General features: G+C 43.1%; 1 protein-coding gene and 1 pseudogene across 1 annotated transcript; both read right to left on the bottom strand.

Moving 5' to 3' along the window:
* Positions 1-2,821: 2,821 nt before the first annotated feature.
* On the bottom strand, positions 2,822-4,514 carry LOC108177605 (protein CDV3 homolog pseudogene; annotated as a pseudogene).
* A 147-nt stretch (positions 4,515-4,661) lies between these two features.
* On the bottom strand, positions 4,662-10,199 carry TCHHL1 (trichohyalin like 1). Its single transcript, XM_002715352.5, has 3 exons — positions 9,825-10,199; positions 8,853-9,003; positions 4,662-8,398 (listed from the first exon to the last, which is right to left on the bottom strand). The coding sequence occupies exons 2-3, from the start codon at positions 8,982-8,984 to the stop codon at positions 5,906-5,908; spliced, it is 2,625 nt and encodes an 874-aa protein (XP_002715398.2). The 5' UTR covers positions 8,985-9,003; positions 9,825-10,199; the 3' UTR covers positions 4,662-5,905.
* Between the last annotated feature and the right edge of the window lie 12,645 nt (positions 10,200-22,844).

Here is a 22,844-nt window from a genome sequence, read left to right as displayed (position 1 = left end):
ATGGCATGGGAAAGCAGTGGAAGGTGGCCCAAGTGCTTGGCCCCCTGCACCCACATGGGAGACCTGGAAGAAGCTCCTGGCTCCTGGCTTCAGATCAGCTTCACTCTGGCCATTGCAGCCACCTAGGGAGTGAACCAGCAGATCACTATCTGTCTCTCCCTCTCTCTGTCTGTAACTCTGACTCTCAAATAAATTTAAAAAAGACTGATCTCAGACTCTGCTTGTCTCCTACTCTGCCTCATAGTCTACCTACAATTTTATAAGCCTTCAAATGTTAGTGTCTGATGGATCCTTCCTCATTAACTAAATAACATCTTACCTCATTATTTCTACTGGTTTTTGTCACTATATAGGAACCATAAATTAGTTAACCATTTCCACAATTATTGACATTTTGGTTGTTTCTGGTTTTGCTGTCTTTAATATGCTAGGACTGTCTTTGAGATGAATCTATGTACATTCCTGCTTGTTTCCTTATAGCACTACCTTGGAGAACATTTAAACATTTTTCTCATACATTTGTTTCATTAACTTTGTTAATGTCCCAGATTTCTTCTTATTTTTTTTAAGATTTATTTTATTTATTTGAAAGAGTTACAGAGAGAGGTAGAGACAGAGAGAGAGGTCTTCTATCTGCTGGTTTACTCCCCAAATGGCCACAATGGCTGGAGCTGAGCCGATCTGAAGCCAGGAACCAGAAGCTTCTTCCAGGACTCCCATGTGGGTTCAGGGGCCTTAGAACTTGGGCCATTCTCTGCTGCTTTCCCAGGCACATTAGCAGGGAGCTGGAACGGAAGTGGAGCAGCTGGGACTCCAACTGATGCCCATATGGGATGCTAGCACTGTAGGCTGGGGTTTTAACCCACAGCGCCACAGCACTGGCCCCTGTTTCAGAGTTCTTGCGCTGCCAAATCATGTGAGAATCCAGAGAAAGAAATGGTACAACGGACAGCCCCATCCAACCATCATACAGTATCTGAAAACCTGATTCTTGAACATTTTGATGATTTCATAATCTTTTAAAAAATTATAACAAGAGTTGGAATTTAAAACTACTGCAGGGTTTCAAATTGCTGATAGAGTAAATAAAATCCCCTCATAATTAATCTCATTTCATTTCTCAATCATATAATTCTCTAATGAAATTTTGCTGGGAAAATGCATACTTCTCAGAGAATTCTTTGGATCAAGGTCCAAGAGATCATTTGTTAAGTTTTTGGTTTCTGAATTATATCTTCAGTTTAACCAGGAATTCCTTGTTTCTCATTTCATTATGCAACCCCCGCCCCCTCCTTTGGCTGGCTCAGCTACTCACCCTAATCTGCCCGCAGGCAGGCAGCTACCTCAAAGAGGTGCCTGGAGCGGTTGGCAGGTCCTGCCAGGTGGTACTGTAGCTCTCCTGGGCATCCATTCCTGCACCGACACTTTGATGGGAGACTGGACTCCTATGGAAAAATCCTCCCACGCTAGCATAGCTTTTCTCACCATTTGCTTCACTCTTGCCAGCAGCAAGTCTGCGACTCCTGCCCCTAGCAAAGGGATTTTCTGTCGAGAAGTCTAGACTGCGTCGAGTGGTCACAGGCCACACTGAAATATTCCTATTCAACCAAAGGGACAAAACTAGGAAATTGCTAGACTGCATCTTACTTGGTGCAAAGAAACTTTTCAGTAATCCTTGGTAGTTTCTACAAGTTCTCCCTTTTAAATACTAACTGCATTTTCTTACTTCACTAAGATTATTGACTTACTGTATATATCTCAAAGTAGCAACTGTGAAACAAATTTTATTTTGAATGTAATCCATTTGGATCATAAAGTTTAATGTTTATTTTAACAGCTTTACTTATACTAACATCTATAACTATATAGCTATTTCATTTTAAGTAACTTATTTATTATTAATATAAAGAGAACAGATTTTATACAGTTCATAGATTACAAGGACTAAGAACTACTGGATGTATTTTTTTAAAAGATTTATTTATTTTATTTGAAAGAGAAAGAAGGAGAGGCAGAGAGAGAGAGAGAGAGAGAGAGAGATCTTCCATCTGCTGGTTCATTCCCCAGGTGGTCACAATAGCCAGAGATGGGCCAATCTGAAGCCAGGAGCTAGGAGCTTCTTCCGGGTCTCACACGCGGGTACAGGGGCCCAAGGACTTGGGCCATCTTCCTCTGCTTTCCCATGTCATAGCAGAGAGCTGGATTGGAAGTGGAGCAGCCAGGACTCAAACTGGTGCCCATATGGGATGCCGACACTGCAGGTGGTGGCTTTACCCCCTACGCCACAGTGCCGGCCCCTACTGGATGTATTAAGCTGTACTTATTATAAAGAGAAGTCTTCTGTTTTCTGTTCTGACTCTCCAAATGAACAATATCCAGAAAAATAAAAAATGGATAATGGAGCTCATTGGGACAATCATTGCAACCACAGAGTGTCCAATATATATCTTTATATACTGTCCAAATATACTTAGCTCGCTGCTAAGTCTCTTCCATGGTTGAATATATATATATATATATATGTAAAGATATATAAAGATTTCTTATCAAAGATAGTGCAAAATTCATGAAACTTAAATGGGCTTAGCTGAGGTTGTCCTTGTGCCACTTTGAATGTCCAAGGACAGCTCAGTGATTCCCGTAGCTGAGCAGAAACCACTCTTTCCCCAGCCGTTTACTCCACGATCCAGACCTGGTTCACAGGAAGCCTTACTAGCACTGTGGGAGAGCCTCCAGCACCCAAGCCCTTTACATCTAAGGCAGTGTAGTCCTACTCGTAGGGATTGGCAAAATCACGACACATTTCACAATTTTAATGCATCTTTCTGTTTATTTGGTTAACTAAGCAATATGCTCTGTCAAAGAACTTATTCCAAGTCAAAGCAGAAAAGGCCTTAATGTGGACTACAAGAAAAACACCACGCAAATAAAAAAATTGCTAAAAGAAACAAAATTATCCCCACCCCCATCCTCTTTTCGATTTTGTGGACTCAAGTGGGTTGTTGGTTTGCAGTTACCTTAGCACACAGAATCACAGCCCTACATGGCTGATCTGGACACAGCAGTTCCTTATAGAGCGGCATCTTCCAGGAAGCCTCACGTGGCCACAGCCTGCTACACAGGGTATTTCTTATGGGTGGGGCAAAGGACAGTTTAATTAAGGTCACTTACATCTTCATCTTTTACCCGGATGGCTGATCTGCGGATTTCTGGTAGGAATCCAGTAGAGCTGTTTCAAGGTTCACAGCAACACTTAACAGCTGTAACCTCATATCCAGAAGCTGTGATCCTCATGAAATCCACAACGAGGGCAGCAAGCCCGAGACAGTCAACCAAGGCTCAGTGTTTCCTGCTGCCCACAGGCGTGGCAGTGGACTGCAGCGATGCAAACTGCGTCTCGCTGTGTGTTTCTGGCGGTCCCGTGTTGTTTTCCTTGTTGCATAAACCCGGCGCCAGGTGGCCTATGCACACTGCTAGTCTTCTCTGGTTCTGGAGTTTCTGCAACAATTACTGAAGCAGGAGGTGCTGGAGTTGTTTTATTCCAGGGACCTGAAGATTTTTTCTAGATCACTGCCACCATCTCCATCTTCTTCCCAGTTTTTATCTGGGTCTTCTCTCTTTTCTCTATCGTCTTCTACTTTTTCACTTATTTGCATTGCCTGAACTCTGAAGCCACTGATCCATCCATTTTTGCTCCATTTATTTCCACTCATCTTCACCCTTCCCCACGGCCTTGGTGGTGGCCTCCTGAACCCATGGTCCCCCTCCTACTCTGCTGCCCACAGGGTGCGTGGCTCTGCTGTTCCCACCTCAGCCCCTGCCATGCTGGGCAGCTCTGTTCCTGCTTCTTGTCCTTGTTGGCGAAGACGTTGTCCAGCTCACTGCTAAGTCTCTTCCATGGCCATGGCTGTTAGGTCTGGATTTCAAGTATTTTTGATGCATGTTATTGACTGTCTTTCAGAAAGATTGTACTCATTTACACTACTGTCAGCCAGGCTTGAGGGTTCTTGTTCCCCACACTCTCAACCTTACTGTATAGTTACTACAAACAAGCAAGCAATCTTCCTTACTAATTTGATAAGCAATGAACAAAAACCCATTTTTGCTTGCATTTCCTTGAAGCCTAGTGAAGATGGCAAAGTTTATCAGCCATCCGTCTGGCTTCTTTTGTGAATTTACTGTTCACAGGCTGTCATTTTTCTGACCTGGATACACATTGCCCAGTTGCATGCCAAGGGCTGGTTAGTTTATGCTCTTTTTTTGTGAGTTGTTTCTTCCCCCTTGCTCATTTAAAGAAATTTCTTTTCTTTTCTTTCTTTCTTTTTTATACCCAGATATTCATTTGTATTTGAAAGTGGAGGGAAAAGAGCTGAATATGTTAGAGGGGAGGATATACATGGATTTTAGGCTCTAAAAGAGATATAAATTGGAAGAATATTGAGCCTCCAAGGCGGAATGAAATAGGGGATGGGGTATTAGATTCTTTTTGGTTTCAGGAAACATTATACAACAACTATCCCCAGGTCATTACTAAACTCTAAGAACATAATCCTTTCATTATGATTTTCTTTGAGAAAACACAAATAACTGAGATTGTTTTTGTTTCTGATCAGTGTCTCCAAGGCAAGAGAGAATGACAGAAAAATAATGAACCAACAAAGTAAATTGTTCATGCGATTATTTAATTATCAGTTTTAATTCAATGCCATCAGCAAACTATATAGGTAAATGCTTAGTAGACTGGATTATTGGCTACAAGAATTTCTTACGGAACCAAGCATACTTTTTTTTTTTTTTTTTTGACAGGCAGAGTTAGACAGTGAGAGAGAGAGAGAGAGAGAGAGAGAGAGAGAGAGAGAAAGGTCTTCCTTTTCCATTGGTTCACCCCCAAATGGCCACTACAGCTGGCGAGCTGCACCAATCCAAAGCCAGGAGCCAGGTGCTTCCTCCTGGTCTCCCATGCAGGTGTAGGGCCCAAGTACCTGGGCCATCCTCCACTGCCTTCCCGGGCCACAGCAGAGAGTTGGACTGGAAGAGGAGCAACTGGGACAGAATTCAGAGCCCCAACTGGGACTAGAACCCGGGGTGCCGGCACCGCAGGCGGAGAATTAACCAAGTGAGCCGTGGCGCCGGCCCAAGCATACTTTATATCTTCTTTCTCTCATATAATTATTCTGATTGCTTATTTGAACCAGAGGCTATGAAAAGGTTTTATAAGGAGTAGGGTTTATTGGAATCTGTTGAATGCATAAATGAACAAATGAATCCAAAGAACAGATTCAGCAGGATTTGGATATGAGCAAAGAATCATGCATTTAATCTGGTACTAGAAATTATAATTATTTCTAGGTTATGGTGATATCTGAACTTATTTTGAGGGCTAACATTTTAGGATGAACTAGAAATCCCTCTAGAAAATGTCATAAAGCAGAATAATCTGTGTCTATACATTAATATTGATGACTAGAAGATCATATTGCTGTCTCATAACCTCCTACTGCTGCATTTTAAAAAGCCAAGAGAAAAGATGAAGAAATTGTAACCTGCTAAAGATGTGGAAGGGTTTTTGTTTCTGTTTTTAGTGCCAGGTAAATTGAGATAAATTGTTCATGAGTATGTCCATTTTGGCACACAATAGTAGCACCATATGGTGGGATTTTTACCAACTGTATCTTTTTGGTCAGACAATTCTTCGATGGTGGTTTGCCCTGCTGAATACATTATTATTTCTTGGGAAAGAAATGTAAAGGATTTGAAATCTGCCTCTGAGCGTTTATCTGCGTTGGAATCTCTGCGTGAGTATTGAGGGTGATCAGGAAGGAAGAAATCTGGGGCATGCAAAGACGTATGAAGTCCCTTGTAACTTCTCCGGTGATGAAGATTACCATTCATCGCGTTTTGCTGGTCACTCCCTATGTGGTACTGGTTCCTCTCTCTGAGGGCGACCCTGCTTATCTTCTGAGGCCCACGGAGCTGATGTCTGATCCTCATCAGGCAGAAATTCCCTGGTGAGCTGTTGTGATGCTTGACTGTGGTTGAAAAAGGCAGGACAGTCTGAGTTCTTATTGGTGAGAAACGCCCTCGGCTGTATCTTCTGGAGCTCTTGGTCCAACGTGTGGGCTGTCTTATCTTGGTTTTGAAGCTCCTCTTGGGTAATGTGTGTTTGCTCCAGTAACTTCTCTTGCACGTACTGGTACAGTGGACTGGAACGAACTGTGGCTGTCTCCCTGGAAGAAGGCTTTTGGGCTGTCCACATCCTCTGTTCAAGGCCTGGCCATGGGACTGCAGAGGCATAGTCTTTCTTAGTTGGATTTTGTTGGTCATCATGTCCTCCTGCCAGCTGATGGGGATGTCCATCCTCCTCCTCCAATATTGCAGGTTCCTCTGTTTCAAAACGTGTCTTGGGGGAGGCTGAGTTGTGCTCATCCAGGCGTTTTAACAGAGCCTCTTGGGTCTCTGATGCACCCTCTTCCTCTTCTCTGGTTCTTGGGCCCTGGATCTTTAGTTGTCTTCTACCATCTGCCTTCTCAGGGAGCTGCATTAAGGAACACTGGTCACTGAAGTCTGCATCCAGGGCTGCCGAGATGTCTGTCCTCAGAGACTTTGTGTTTTCACCCCTGTCTGTGGACTCTTGTGTCTCTGAGTGTCCATCAGGCTGCACAGCTGCACCTGGACCTTTGAGCCCCGAGCCTTGACTTCTGCGTTCTCTGGCAGCCGGTTCCTGGCCCTCGGCAAGCTGCACACCTTCTCCTTCTGCTGACAGCACCGCCACCTCCTGGGCTCTGTTTCTCTCACCTGGGGCTTCCTGCTTCTGAGTGTCTGGGTTATCATTGTGACTTCCTTTCTCAGGCTCTCCATGTGGGTCTTCCTGACCCTGGGACTCCCCTGGCACAGGCAGCCCACCTGTCTTGGAGCTCTGGTCACCTTCCTCTGGAGCCAGGCCGTGGGGAGTTCCAGAAGTCCCCTCTTCATCCTGTGTAACCTGTGACTCAGGCTCCTCGTCCCCACAGCCATCGTCTGCGGCGGCTGGGTTGTCGCGGGTCTCAACGACTCCACCGTTTTCTGCTCCAGGCTGGTGCTCAGGTGGCACAGACTCTTCTGTTCTTTCTCTTGCTCTGGGGGTCCCTTTAGCTGCAGGGCCATTTTTGCTGTTCACAGATTCTTCCTCTGGGCTTTCCTCAGGGTATTTTCCCTCAATTTCAGGGCTATTCTGATTTCTGTCTTCTGAGATCAGATCTTGTGACTCGGAGCCTTTCTCAGCATCTTTTTCTTTTGTTGATCCCTGTAGTTTCTGATCCTTTTCATCTTGTGTTCGGGCTTCCAGGGCTGGCGGCTGAGTTTTCCTCTGCTGTTCTTTCTGCCTTGCTGATCCATGGGGCTGAAGACTTCCTCCCTCCTTCCTTTCAGCTCTAATGCCCAGTGTTTCTGAAACACCGTGGACTGGAAGTTTCTGTGTTTCATGCTCCCTTTCGTGTGCTGGTGGTTCTTGGGCCTCAGACGCTTCACCATAACCATCAAGCACATCAGAGCTCCTGGTGCCGGATGGTGTCCCGGCAGCAGCCTTGCCGGGTTGTTCCATCTCAGACGTTCTGCTCCCGTCCTCTGGGTCAGCTGACTTCTGTGTCAGAGAGGGTTTCCTGGCAGAGGTGCGTTCTGGCAGGTCAGCCCGCTCTGCACGGGGTTCAACTCCTTGCAGGGGCGGGCCTTGTGATTTCGAGTGTTTCTTAGTACCCTTTTTTGCAGCAACTTCCTGGTTTTCAGATGGTCTCTGTGTTGTTTCTTGTTGTTGTTTCAAGTTCTGTTCCTCTTCTCCCTGCTGGTCTCTTGTCTTGGTGCCCCTTTGCTCCCTGGCTGGTTTATCTCCTTCCCTGGGGATCTCCCTAGTCTGTGCCTCCCTCTTTGTAGGACTGCTAGTCTCTTCTGATCCTGATAATGACTCACTTGTTTTAAGTTGGGCTCCATTATCCTCTGTTGCTAGTACCTTTGGAGCTGCTTCCTGATTTTGTTCATCTGCTTCTAGCTGTTGGATTTTCACGTCATTCTGCTCAGAAGTTTCTCCTGGCAGGTTGTGAGTCTTGCTGCCTCCCTGTGGGTCCCCTCTATGGCGTCCAGCTACCCTACTTTCTTCAGTGCTGAGCTCAGCTGATGATGTCACAACCTTGTCTTGAGTTGGCAGAGTTCCCCCTGTCTGCTGACCATTTCTGGTAGTCACCTGAAGATCCACAGTGTGTGGGTTAAGCACCTGTCTTGGTTCTGAATTCAGTAATGATTGCATGTCAAAATAACAGAGGTTCAGCAAGTTGAATATCACCAGAACAAATTCATCAAAACTAATGGTGTCGGCACTGTCAATACCCAGAAGATTCAAATTTCTCTGCACAGCATGAATGACATGTGGCTGCATAAAAACACAGAGAGAAATCAGCCAATCAGGTGCCCCGACTGTCTGCGTCTCCCATGAATCCTCCCTTTTTTTTTGACCCTCATTCCTCAGGATCTAGTAACATTTCCCCAAACAGAAGTGCTCTTTGGCTCTGGATGCCGCTTCTCATCAGAGAGCTATGACTTAAAGGAGCCCTTAGAGCACTTGTGATTGCATCAGATGCCTAATAGCTCCTCTCAGGAGTTGCTTTGCTGAAGGTCTAGTTCCATTGAGGAAAACCTCATTTCCTCTGCAAGATTCATTAAGCAATGCACAAAACAGGAATCTGAGGCTGCCAACGCTGTCCAGAAGTCAGAAAATGAATGGTGGTCAAGTATCAAATGGACAGGGTTCACTTGTACCCATCTTGCTTGGGTGATAGGGAAAGAGCAGATGAGGAAGAATTTCTACAGCTCAGTGAGCACCTCACCTGGATAGAGTCCGCAAGCTCGCCCTGGAGCAGCTGCTCCAGCTCTCTGTGGGTCAGCGTAGCCTTGTCCTCGCTGGCGTACTTGTGGAACGTCTCCATTACACAGAGGACACCTCTCAGGAGCCGAGGCATCTTTGCAAGCTCAGAGAGACTGTGTGAGGAAGAACAAACATTGCTCATTTCCTAGGATGGGTTCCCTCAGAAAGGGGAGAGCAAGATGGTCCTTCTGTCTGTATCCTAAAACTTTGTATCTGAACTCCAGGGGTGGTTTGATTCTGCAGCAGGCACTGTGGTAGGTATTAGAAGAGGCACTTCTCCTCCTGCTCTGAGGTAAACACTCACATTTGTGTGTTCAGAGAAAGCTTACTGCAAAAAGGAGGGTGAGAAAGAACGTGAGTGTAAGTAGTGAAAGGTGCAAATGAAGCGAACAGAGTGGGACCCGTCCTGGCAGTCTCATCGGAGATGGTCCACTAGCCTTCCTCTTGCTGGGGCTCTGTCCCACCTCCTCTGCTTAGGAAACTCTAATTTCCAAGGTTAGTAAAGTTTCTAGACAAAAGAGAAGGAACACCATGAAAATCAGCTCCTATGTTTGTAGGGAGAAGAATCTTTTAACCAAGAAGACATGGTTCCATGTGAACTCATTGGTAAGATCAAGTCTCCACCCCTCAATCATTACCCATCATTTAAATAACTCTCCATTTTCACTTTAATACAGATATGAGTTCTGTGTCTTGTTAAGCAGTGTTCATGTCTGTATCATCCAAACAGTTTAGTAGTTTTCTAAAAAAGAAAACGACCAAAGAAGTTCCATAAGCAAGGAAAAGAATTTGTGTGGCTTGAGCTCCCAGTCTACCTTTACGAACAGGGGCTGGCCTTGAGCCCGTTTCCTCTGAAATCCTCACACAAGCTTGTGCAGAAGCAAAGCAGCAGCCTGGAATAAGTACGCCCAAGCAGACGATCAGTGAGACTTACCTGGTTCACGGGTGAGAGCGAGTGCGACGTGGGTAGCGGGCTGTGTGCCGACAGTGTGTGCTGGGACCTTTTATTGAGGTCCTAATTGCACACTTAAGAAGGAGACACCCTCCGGCTCTGATGACCTGACTCCTCACCACCAAACCCAGCCTCCACTCCTTCTTGGCTGTTGGCACGTCTTCTTTTTACTTTCCTCTTCAGGCAGCTTCAGTGAAATCTTGGCTGTAGACTTATCCAAAGGAAGGGAAGGGGGGATCCTGTTCTGTTCACTGACCTTTGCAGGTTTTAGGTCTGAGGATTCATCAGAGTGGTGTTGCCTTTTCTTTCCTTTTAACCTAAGGACACAATGACATTGCTGTTTGTCAAATCATAGGGCAGGCAGAGATCTCAGAAGTCATCTGATTCCTATTGCTGCCCACAGGATGGCCTGTATTTGACCCTACCTTGAAACATGGGTAAGAATCATGTGTTCAAAAATAAAAGCCCCATTTAGTCATGTGATACAGTGGGGCTGCTAGGTGACTCAAGGATTTCAATGCTCTGCTCTCCTTGCCCAGAGGCAGTGTTATAGGGAAAAAAAATCTCTTGCTGGCCGTGCAGGACCTTGCTTACCTAAGATGTGCTATTTTTAAAATGTAATTGATATCTGCTTTTAAAAACCATTTTCGTAATCCAAGGACCTTAGAAATGGGTGCCTATATTACTGTGTTCTCTCTGTAAAGGAGAAAGGGGGGGGGTATGGAAGCTGTAAGGAAGGAAGTGAGTCTGAGATGATGAACTGGAAAAGTGTTTTTATTACATCTTAGGTCTGGGTCTCTCTTAGTAGAGAGTATATAATTAAAAATTTTAAAAAATTATGTGATAGGCACAGTTAGGGAGAGCGGAGAGAGAGAGAGAGAGAGAGAGAGAGAGAAAGATCTTCCATCTGCTGGTTCACTCCCCAAATGGCTGCAGGGATTAGGGCTGGGTCAGACTGAAGCCAGGAACCAGGAGCTTCTTGTGGGTCTCCTGCGTGGGTGTAGGGGCCCAACCACTTTTGTCATCTGCTGCTTTCCAGGTGCATTAGCAGGGATCTGGATTGGAAATGGAGTGTCTGGGACTCGAACCAGAGCCCCATAAAGGATGCTGGTGTTGCAGTCAGCAGCTTTACCCACTATACCACAATGCTGGTACCAGAAGAATATGTAATTTTTAAAAAAGATCTATTTATTTGGAAGGCAGAGTTACAGGGAGAGAGGGAGAGACAGACAATCTTCCATCTGCTGGCTCACTCCCCAAATGGTTGTTGAACTGGTACCATATGAGATGCTGGCATTGCAGGCAGATACTTGACCTGCTGTGCCATAGTGCTGTCCACAAGAATATATAATTAACAGGAATATTAGATTAAGTTGTTTTTCTTATATATTTAAAAAGAGAATTTTTTTGTTCCTTTGTTAAAGATTATTGTTTTGTTTATTTGAAAGGCAGAATGATAGAGGGAAAGACAGAAAAAGAAAGAGGGAGAGAGAAAGAGAGAGAGAGAGAGAAAGAGAGTCTTTCATCCACTGGTTAATTCCTCCAAACTGCCACAGTGGCCTGGGGCTGGCCAGGTCAAATCCAGGAGCCTGTAATTCCAACCAGGTCTCCCACAGGGATGGCAGTGGCCCAAGTACTCGGGTCATCTTACACTGCTTCCCCAGGCTCGTTAACAGAGAACTGGATAGGAAATAACTTGAATTGATGCTCATATGGGATGCTGGTGTCCCAGACAGTGACTTAACCAGCTGTGCCACAATGCCAGCCCCTAGAGAGTACTTTAAAACATCCTTGCCTCCTTTTCAAGGGATATAAGATACATGAAAACAAGAGTAAGAGACAAACACCAAGATAATGAAGGGGTGGAGATGGAGATAATTATATGAGAAAATTGAGGCTAAGGAAAGCATTGATTTTTTTTTAATGGGACGCAGGCATTTTTTAATAGATTTATTTATTTACTTGAGAGGCAGAGTTACAGACAGAGAGAGGGAGAGATGGAAAGAGAGGTCTTCCATCCGCTGGTTCACTCCCCAAATGGATACAATGGTAGGAGCTGGGCTGATTTAAAGCCGGGAGCCAGGAGCTTCTTCTGTATCTTCCGCACTGGTGCAGGGACCCAAGCACTTGGGCCATCTTCCACTGCTTTCCCAGACCATTAGTAGAGAGCTGGATTGGAAGTGGAGCAGCCTGGATGCCAATAGGTGCCCAGATGGGATGCCAGTGCCTCAGGCAGATGCTTAATCTACTACAGCACAGCACCAGCCTTGAAAGCATTGATATTGAGCAAAAAACCTTGTTCTGAGTTTCCTGATAATCACGGCAAGTATAAAGGAACTGTGTTTTGAGGAGGGTGGAGTTCACATTGATGTTCCAGAGATGAGGAATGTCTGACCCATGGGTTGTACAAGGCCTATGAAATCTTTTGGTCTGACTTTGCCAAGACAATTGCAGGCAGGACTAGAAATTCAATAAATCTATAACAAGCTAGTTTTTAAATTTACAATATTGTATGACCCATGAATTATGGTATAAGTATCCATAAGCCCTTGAGAAAAAATTTTCCCATCCCTGGGTTATACCTATAATTTCTCAACATCATCCTAAAAATGACAAGATGGTACTGAGAACTATGGCACATGAAAGTTATCTGAATTCTTATTAGTTAACATCTCCTGAGTGTTAACTATGTCTCAAACACTGTACCAGGCCCTGAGTGTTTCAAGTTGTGTAAGTTATGTCTCCCTGTCCTGGAGCTCATGGGCCAGTCTCATGAGAAGTGGCTGAAGTAAACTGGGTATGTGCAAAGCTGGACTGGAAAGAGAGACTTAGGAGAGACATAATAACTGTCTTCCAATATTTTCATGGGCGTGGAAGAGAAAGCAACCAATGTTTATTGAACACTCATGACATGTCAGCAGCCTTTCACGGGCTGTCTTAATTCTCACAGCCCCTTTAGGTAGCTATTATCATCTTTTAACAGATAAGGAAGTTAGGGCTCTTAGCTGTTAAGCAAATTGCCCACAGATGTGTACCTACTAAGTGGCAGAGACAGGATACAGAAGTGAAATGCCCAAAGAATATATGTCTCTGAGTCCATAGTCCTCATTGAATTTCTTTTTCAATAAATGCCTGAAAAATACAGCTAGAATCAGTGATTGAAACTTTCTGAAAAGAAAACTCTAGTCCTTATTAACAACCTTTTAAGAAGTGCAGCTGTTTGACAATAACATGGGCTATTCCGAAAGCAATGTGATCCTTTTCTCTAGACCTGTTCTAACAGAGGCCGAGTCATTGTTCCTTGGCTAGATTATAGAAAGAATTCTGCCATGGGAAGAGATAAGCCAGGAATGGTTTAGAGTGGAGAGAACAAAACTCTTTCAAATGTTTATGATTTGGGGCCGGTACTGTGGCAAGTAAAGTCACAGTCTGCAATACCAGCATCCCATATGGTCACCAGTTTGAGTCCTGGCTGCTCCACTTCTGATCCAGCTCTCTGCTATGGCCTGGGAAAGCAGGAGAAGATGGCCCAAGTCCTTGGGCCCCTGCACCCACATGGGAGACCTGGAAGAAGCTCCTGGCTTCCGAGGGGCACAACTCTGGCCATTGTGGCCATCTAGGGAGTGAATCAGCTGATGGAAGACTTCTCTCTCTCTCTGCTTCTGCCTCTCTATAACTCTGCCTTTCAAATAAATAAATAAATAAATAAATTTTTAAAAGTCCATGATTTTACATTATAGTTTTATTTAGAAAGTCAAAGTTGGTTCTTATCTTATCTCTAAACTATGTAGGCGATGGTTCTCTAGCCCTTTAGCAGGCACTCCTACTTTTTCAGTGCTTACTCAAGACTATTTAATTAATGCCCACACTCTGGATGAGTAGTGACTCAGAGGCATGGCAAGGGGGAATGAGATTGCTCTCCAGCTACTTCTTAAAAAAGTATCTAGTCTGCTGTACAATAAGCCACAAACAAGTTTACCATTACCAGAAAGAAGACTCCAATTGCCTTTTTTTCTTCCAAAGAGGCCCCTCTAGTGGTCCCTCTGTGATGTTCTGTTCTCTCTAATTCTATGTGGAGATGATACAGAATGGAGGAGAGAAAGAGTGACAGCAAGAGCAAGAGTATGGACAAGGTGGGGGGCAGAGAGAAGTAGAAAAGATAATATAAATTATCTTTAAAAGCCTATTGTTTTTCAAAAGTCACAACTGAAATATTAAACAAAAGCCTTTTTTTAAAGATTTATTTATTTTGAAAGGCAGAGTTACAGAGAGGCAGAGGCAGAGGGAGAAAGAGAGAGAGGTCTTCCATCTGCTGGCTCGCTTGTTTCAGGTCTCCCACATGAGTGCAGGAACCTAAGGATCTGGGCCATCTTCTACTGCTTTCTCAGGCCATAGCAGAGAGCTGGATTGTAAGTGGAGCAGCTGGGTCTCAAACCAGCATCCATATGGGATGCCAGCACTGCAGGCAGTGGCTTTACCTGCCACATCACAGCACCGGTCCCTAAACAAAAACTTTAAAAACCTCACACAATGGCTACTTTGGAAAAGAATGATTAATAAAACAAATTTTTAATGATTATAATACTGGCAAATTTGGCAAGTGAAAAAATAAGACTTCTGCTTATATTTACATTTTTATTATCTTTTTAACATAGAATAATAGAGTTTGTTCAAGATGATGGTGGTCTGAGCAAATACATTTTAAATGTCCTTCCTAAAATAAAAGTATCAATATATAAAAATAAACTAGAACTATGAGCAGAACTAGAGGAAACTTATAAGGGCATGAGGGGTTTCAATAAATCTGTGGAAGATGGCAAGTTGATGGTAGAATGTTCATGACTGAAACGGATGGAGAAAGGCACAGCCTAGAATGTGTCACTAGGTGTGGCAGAAGCAAAGGTGGATCTGAACCTGGAGAAGTGCTAGACTCAGAATCAGCAGAGTTGATGCAGGTGTGAATGGGCAATGGTGTTGTAAACAGGAACAGTCATTGAAGACCGTCCCAGGGGTCATTCCTGCCTCCCTCCTCCCCTAAGGCAGAGAGCTTAGACATCTGAACCTTTATTACCCAATTTCCCTAGCGAAATCCCAAATGGCTCTTTCCTAAAGAAACTGAACAAACTTCCTAGAAATGATAAATGTAGGCTCCTTAAGGGCAGGACTGGGAGCACCTTATCTTCTATAGTAGGTTCCCTGTCTATATTTGTTGACTGACTAACAGATTAACTGAAAGCTAAGAGTCCTGGTATAGGCACTGATACTCTAGGAAAATCTGCTTCATTATGACGTTTAGGGCTGTGGCTGGTGTCTGCGGCCTCGCAGTCATCTGTAAATTAAAACTTTTCCCCAACTCCGATATAAATTTCCCATTTAGTATGAAAGTGGATCTATTTATGTAAATCAGGAGAAACCCAGATCTTTTTTTATGGACATAAATGGGTAATTAAGACTATTTAGCTGTATGAATAAGACAACAGCATTAAAGAAAAAAAGATAAGCAGAAACTGAACCAGAGGAATTAAAGAAACAGAAGAGAAGTAGAAATTCCTAATATTTTGGATTTTTTGAGAAACCACCACTCTGCTTTCCTTGATGGTTCTATTAATTTACACACTTATCAAGGGTATGCAAGGGCTCCCCCACCCCACCCCATGCTTGTAAACACTTGCTATGTCTTTTTTTTTTTGACAGGCAGAGTGGACAGTATGAGAGAGAGAGACAGAGAGAAAGGTCTTCCTTTGCCGTTAGTTCACCCTCCAATGGTCGCCGCGGCCGGCACGCTGCAACCGGCGCACCGTGCTGATCCGATGGCAGGAGCCAGGTGCTTATCCTGGTCTCCCATGGGGTGCAGGGCCCAAGTACTTGGGCCATCCTCCACTGCACTCCTTGGCCAGCTATGTCTTTTTGATAATAGACATTCTAACAGGTATGAGGTGATATCTTATTTCAACCAGATAATTTGGATTTTGAGCCTTCTTGGCATTCTTGACAGGCATTCAAAAAAATCAAAAATCAAAGTTTCAAAGAATTTGGACTCTGAAATTTCCAGTAAATTCTGGACTTTGGTTTTTCCAGTTCGGGCCCAACTGAAAAAATCAAAGGACCTATGTCTCATCTTGTAGAGACACCAACTAATCAGGCTATTTGGATTATATTAGAAATACTGTCAAGATGTAAAGTGGTACTAAATTTTAAGTTTCTATAATATAAAATGGCATTAATACAAATGTCTGAGAATTAAAAAGTCTAATGATCTTGTGTTACTAGACATGATGGTTATCTTAATGAGAAAGCCCCAGAGGCCTAGAAGAGTTAAATGCTCTGTAAAATCCTACAGATGCTTTCAAAAATACTGTAAAGTAAGCAAGTGCCTCTTGTTGGTTAATGCGTTTATAATTTTAAATGTGGCAACTTTTTAAAGTCTTGTCATCTACAGCTTTATATATCAGATTCATTGCTCATAAAACTAAAACGTTGGTTCTGTGTTTAGCTGTCCTCCTATAGGTTCCAATGGACTTTTCCAGCCATATCTATTGTATTCAGTATTTTGGGATGACTCTGTAAACAGACAGAGCCAATAATGTATTACAGGTACCAACTGAGATAAAGTATGGTTAACTGAAATTACTAAAAGCAAAAAGTAATTCAAATCAATTGGTAATTTACAAACAGAAGTTAGATTTTTAAAAAAAGACTATTAAAACTGCTATATTGGTCTATTATGTTATGTTACATGTGTATAATGTTGTATGTCTACATGGGAAAATTTATTAAGAGTTTTATTTTAACTGGCTTATAGATAAAAAATTGCCTATAAATTTAAACAGCTAAAATTAATCAAATATACATTTTAATTGGTGTGACCTGAATCTCTGTATCATGTTTTAAACTTGTTGGTAGAAAGAAACTAAAAACATTCTATATGCTTGTGCTTAAGTCTACTGGTTAAACAAGCTATGCCATGTTAAATATTTAAGAGATGTTTCCAAATACATGCATTCATAAAATTTATAGAAGGCATTGGACCTTCTGGTAAATGTTTTCTTAAGTTGTTATCTAATGGTTGAAACTGCTTTCTAAGTTTTCATGTGATATTGCTATTGTCAGCAAACAATCTAGGACTTGCTCCCCCATTTCTCTATTCTAAGCCCGAACTTGTTCTCTCATCTCTCTATTTTCTTTGAGGTAGGAAACTAATTCTATTATGAAAGAATCTCCAAGATGCAAAATTTGATTTTAGATGGCTAACATTTTTCTGTAATAGCATAGCCAAAATAAGAGCTTAAATTGTAATTTCATAGCTAGATTTACTTCGCCATCAGCAAAGTAAACAGTAAATAGAAAAAACCTCCCTTTAAGACCAAAGGGAGAGAAAGTTTTAAAGTAAGGACATAGCTTTCCTGATGGAAATTATCTGCCTCAACGTAAACTACTACAGAACATGCCTGTGACTATAGACTTCTAGTTTAGGCCACAAAGATTAGAGATGGGACTTGAGCACCCCCTTGACTTGCATCCTCTGGTCTGCTTTAGCAAAACCTTGGAGGAAAAGAAAGCTAGGCATCACAAATGTAGAGATAAGTGGCAGGCCTATTAATGGCTGTTCTAAACAGTAATCTGCTTCCAAGGAGACCCAACAGGCCAGGCCACTGCAATGGCTTTCGATGTGGTAAGCCTGGGCTTCAGCAGAAGTCAGCTTGTGATGAGCCCTGGCAGCTCTGCCAGCCAAGAGCTGGATCACTGGAAATGGACCTGCCCTGGAGTCGAAGGACGCCCAGGTCAGAGCCACAGATCTTATTGACTCTAAGCTGAAAAGCTCTTCACTCAGCCCAGCTTTCAAAGTGACCACTGCGGCTGAGGGGGCAGCCAACCAGGGTCAGCAACATTGCAGGCAGAACTGTGAATTTCCTGTTAGAGATGCCACCTGCCTTTACCTGGCCAGCTCTCCTTCAAGGCCAGGTAGGTAATGGAAGTCAACAGGGTGCCTTCCCCAAGGAGGTTCACACCTCCCTTAGGATGTAGGCTATATGAAGAGATAGATAAGTCTGGGCCTCTTAACTTACAAGGCCTAAAGCCCACCTGATTATTATCAAGCCCCTTTCATCAGGTTCTATTTGCCTCTCAATCAGAAAACTTATTTGTAGCTTAGACAGCACCTTTCTTGGCTCCTCTATTAATGACTCTGTCCTTTGTTCTAGACCCTGTCTAGCCCACTTGGGCCTCATTCCTTTGTAACCATAGCCTCTACTCTACCACCAATGGCTCTACTCCCAACATGTGTGTACTGATGGACCTCTCCCACACTTAATGCTGTGTAATTGTTCAGAATTTCTCTACAGACAAACCCAGCTACCTGCAAAAGTTAAGTGGCCTTTCTCCCAGTCTTGGCTGGGATCAGCTTTAAACCACATCCATCAAACTGTCCCCACAAGGGTCCAGAGGACCCCCCCCCCCATTTCCTTTCCTCTATGAAATCCTTTCATTACCTGGTTAATTAATATTCTCACCCTGTTTTTTATACTACCGTGTCTAAGTGTTTACAGCAGGTTATAATGGAACAAACGAAGGCCTTCAGCAACCAGGCAGTCAACCAAATGCTGCTACAGGGATATACTCGGCTCCCCACCCAGGAGACAGCGGCTTGAGACATTGCCCCATGCCAGCAAAGAGTACCTCATCGCCCCATGTCAGCAGGAAGTAGCTCTAAAGACAGATCGTCATCCCTCTACCCCTCCTGGACTTTTGGGACTAATGTAATCCCATACAAATCCTGATTTATAAAAAACAAAAGGGGGGAATATTAGGAAACTGGTTCAGTTTTAGCCAGGTGGCCAAATGGCCCAGCTACCTGAGCCAGGCTCCACCCCCATCCTAATGGGATTCGCTGCTCCTGCTTCCCTGCCCGTCCTTGGGCAAGGTTTTAAAAGGGCCTGTTCCTGAACACGTGCTCTCTTGGCCCTTCTCTCCTGCGCTCTCTTGGTTCCTCTCTTTGGCCTCCTCCTTTGGTCTCTTGGCTCTCTCTCTCGGCTCCTCTCTTCTCCCTTTGCTAGCTCTCTCCTCTCTGTTTCTCTCTTATACTCTCTTTTTCTCTTTTCCCTTTGCTGCCCCTTCACTCCTGTCTGTTGGGTGTTCCCCAATAAACCCTTTCCCTTACTCCGGTGTTCGGTGTGTTTTGTGATGGCTAACATTAATATATAACAGATATTAACCCTCAGCCTTCCACTTCTGCATGTACATACTAAGGAAATGTAATCAGTGTGTCAAAGAGATAGCTTTACTCTCATGTTCTCTGCAGCATTATTCATAATAGCCAAGACATGGAATCAATGTACCTATCTATCAGTGAGTTAATAGAGAAAATATGATACGAGGGAATACTATTCAACCTTTAAAAAGAAGGAAATTCTGTCATTTATGACAACATGGATAAACCCGGAAGACATTAAGCTAAGTGAAATAAGCCAGGCACGGAATCATGTTTCTTTGGAATCTAAAAAGGTCAAACTCATAGACACAGAGAACAGAATAACAGTTATCAGGGGCTGAGCAGGGAGGAGAAATGGGGAGATATTGGTCAAGGGTACAGTTTCAATTAGGAGAAGTATTTCTGGAGGTATACTGTACAGTATGGTGACTATAGTTAATAATGAAGTATTGCATTATATGCAATATTATATATTATAGTTAATAATGAAGTATTGTAATAATGAATATTGAAAATTGCTGAGAGTAAATTTTAAGTGTTCTTGCCACAAAAAAGATAAGTATGTATGTGAGATAATGGATGTGTTAAATAGCTTGATTTAATCAACCAAACAATATGTGTGTATGTTCATATATCTTTCAAAGCATCACACTGTACACTATATTTAATGTATTTGCCAATTAAAAATAAATAAAAACTGTAATTTATATATTCCAAAGAAATTAAATGAGACAAGACCAAAATGCTCTAAAAAGAGGGAATTAGAGAACAAAAAAATTTTTTTAAAGTTTTTTTTTTATTTATTTGAAAGAGTTACAGAGAGAGGTAGAGACAGAGAGAAAGGTCTTCCTTCCATTAGTTCACTCCCCAAATGGCTGCAATGGCCAGAGCTGTGTTGATCTGAAGCCAGGAGCTGGGAGCTTCTTCCAGGTCTCCCACACGGGTTCAGGGGCCCAAGGACTTGGGCCATCTGCTACTGCTTTCCCAGGCCATAGCAGAGAGCTGGATCAGTAGTGGAGCAGCTGGGACTAGAACCGGTACCCATATGGGATGCTGAGGCCTCAGGCCAGGGCTTTAACCTGCTGTGCCACAGCTCTGGCCCCCCAAAAATATTTTAAAATAAAAGTTTCTTCTGAGATGGCAAAAATTAGTAATAAAACCCCAAAGTTAAAAAACTCATCTACAGGAGCCAGCATTGTGGCATAGCAAGCAGGTAAAGCCACAGCCTGTGATATTGGCATCCTATATAGGTGCCAGTTTGTGCCCTGGCTGCTTCACTTCCGATTCAACTCCCTGCTAAACCACTTGGGAAAGCAGAAGATGGCCCAAGTGCTTGGGAAGACCCGGAAGAAGCTCCCAGCTCCAGGCTTCAGATCGGCGCAGCTCTGGCTGTTGCAGCGATCTGGGGAATGAACCGGTGGATGGACGACCTCTCTTTCTCTCTCTCTGCCTCTCCTTCTCTCTCTAACTCTGACTTTCAAGCAAATAAATAAATCTTAAAAAAAAAAAAGAAATTTAAGATGTGGGATAAAGGATAAAATATACATTATACATATGTATACATATATAGTAATTTAGGAGGTTCTACTTTCAACAAATAGGAAACAGGATGAGTAGTGTTGTCATTATTGAGATCAAAGCAAAAAGAAGCTTCATGTTTGTAGTGAGGGGAGATGACAAGTTCAAATTTACTATAACTTTCTAGAAAGTGATATCTTGCTGGCAGATGGTTATGTAAGTTTGGAGCTCAGATGAGATGCTTGGATTTTGTATATAAATGTGAAATATCAACTTATCAGTAGTAACCAAAGCCATAAAATAGGCAAGATTACTCAGGACAAAGAAGAAAAGAAAGATGAGCTTGGGGGCTGGCGCTGTGGCTTACTTGGTTAATCCTCTGCCTGTGGCACTGGCATTCCATATGGGCGCCAGCTTCTAGTCCCGGTTGCTCCTCTTCCAGTCCAGCTCTCTGCTGTGGCCCAGAAGGGAAGTGGAGGATGGCCCACGTCCTTGGGCCCCTGCACTCGCGTGGGAGACCAGGAACAAGCATCTGGCTCCTGGCTTTGGATTAGAGTAGCTCTGGCCGTAGCAGCCATTTGTGGGGTAAACCAACAGAAGGAAGACCTTTCTCTCTGTCTCTGTCTCTGTCTCTCTCTCTAACTCTAGCTGTAAAAAAAAAAAAAAAGATGAGCTTGGCTAAGACAGACCAACATTCAAGGGAAAGATAAAAGAAAAAAAGAAAAGAGACCAGAGAGGTAGGAGGAAAACCAGGAATATATGCAGTATCACAAAAGATTGAACAGAACATGTTGCAAGAATGAAGAGGCAATTATCATCAAATATTTCTGAGAAACCAAGATAAGTGCTGAAAAGTACCTAATGATTGAATAACCTTGTGACCAATGACAATCAACAGAATGAGTTGAGGAATGCAAAGAAAATAAGTAGAAACATAAGAAGACAAATCTTTCAAGAATACTAATTATAAAGGGGAGGAGAAAGGTCAGGTGGGATTGTGGGCACAAGGTAGGATTTTGTAAAATGGAAGAGACTTGAGTATATATATATGTACTGATGGGAGGAAACCAATAAAGACAGGTTCAAGTATATAAAAGGGACAGAATGATCAACATAGCATGTTTCCTGAGGAGGCAAGAAAAGATAGCATTCAGAGAACAAGATTAGAATTAGATGAACCTTTTCCATTGGAACAGAAAGAAAACATGAGTGTAAATAGATGCCAATAAGGTTTTAGTCTGGTAGAAGAAAGTTTAGGCGTTCTGGTTTGGTGATTTTTATTTTATTTATGAAGTAAAGTGGCAAGATCATTATCCAATAGTGGGAAAAGAGGTGGGGAGGGAGTCAAATGGTTGGAGATAGTTTAAAATACAGTAACTGTTGGGACTGGCGCTGTGGCACAGTGGGTTAAAACTCTGGTCTGCAGTGCTGGCATCCCATATGGGTGCTGGTTCAAGTCCCAGCTGCTCCACTTCTGATCTAGCTCTCTACTATGGCCTGGGAAAGCAGTGGAAGATGTCCCAAGTGCTTGGGTCCCTGACAAGAAGCTCCTGGCTCCTGGCTTCAGATTGGCTCAGCTCTGGCTGTTGTGGCCATTTGGGGAGTGAACCAGTAGATGGAAGACCTCTCTCTGTCTCTCTCTCTCTCTGTAACTGTCTTTAAAATAAATAAAAAATTTAAAAAGTACAGTAACTTTTGTAGAACACAGAAAACTAACAATGGAAGCTGTATGATCACCGAAAAGTACTGAGCTTCCAGTTTAAGACTAAGATCATATATTTCTCATGACACCAATGTGTTCAGCTATGGGGTTTTCTCCAGCCATGCTCAGTACAGATGCAGAAGACAGAGTTATACCCAACCAAAGATTAGATTTTTTCCAGGCTGATGTGACTGAAAGACAATTTGGGAAAGAGAACTGAGGACGTTAGCAAGTAATGGAACATGAAATTTGCTCCACACTCATGATTAACCTACCTTCCTAACATCCCACCTTATAGGATTCTCCAGATAATTAGAATCTATAAATGGAACCTATATGTATAAAATTTGTTGTCTTAATTCAGTAGGAAGAGATTTATTTTAAGGAATTGGCTCACACACTAATGAAGGTCAGCAAGTCCAAAATCTGCAGGGTGGGCCAGCAAGCTGAAGACACAGGGAAGAGCTAGTGCTATAATTTAAGTTCTAGGGCCATCTGCTGGCAGAGTTTCCTCTTGCTTAGGGGAGTCAGTCCCAGTATACTTGGTGAAAAAAACACATAATTACCATGACTG

The sequence above is a fragment of the Oryctolagus cuniculus genome, chromosome 7 (genome assembly GCF_964237555.1).
Source record: "Oryctolagus cuniculus chromosome 7, mOryCun1.1, whole genome shotgun sequence".
Lineage (NCBI taxonomy): Eukaryota > Metazoa > Chordata > Mammalia > Lagomorpha > Leporidae > Oryctolagus > Oryctolagus cuniculus.
This window is presented reverse-complemented; position numbering and strand designations above follow the sequence as displayed.

What these genes read in the sequence shown, in the direction of transcription:
- TCHHL1 (XM_002715352.5), bottom strand. Translation starts at nt 8,984, where the DNA reads ATGCCTCGGCTCCTGAGAGGTGTCCTCTGTGTAATGGAGACGTTCCAC. An exon ending in AGCTTGCGGACTCTATCCAG is followed by an intron (nt 8,399 to 8,852) that starts GTGAGGTGCTCA and finishes GTTTTTATGCAG; the next exon opens with CCACATGTCATTCATGCTGT.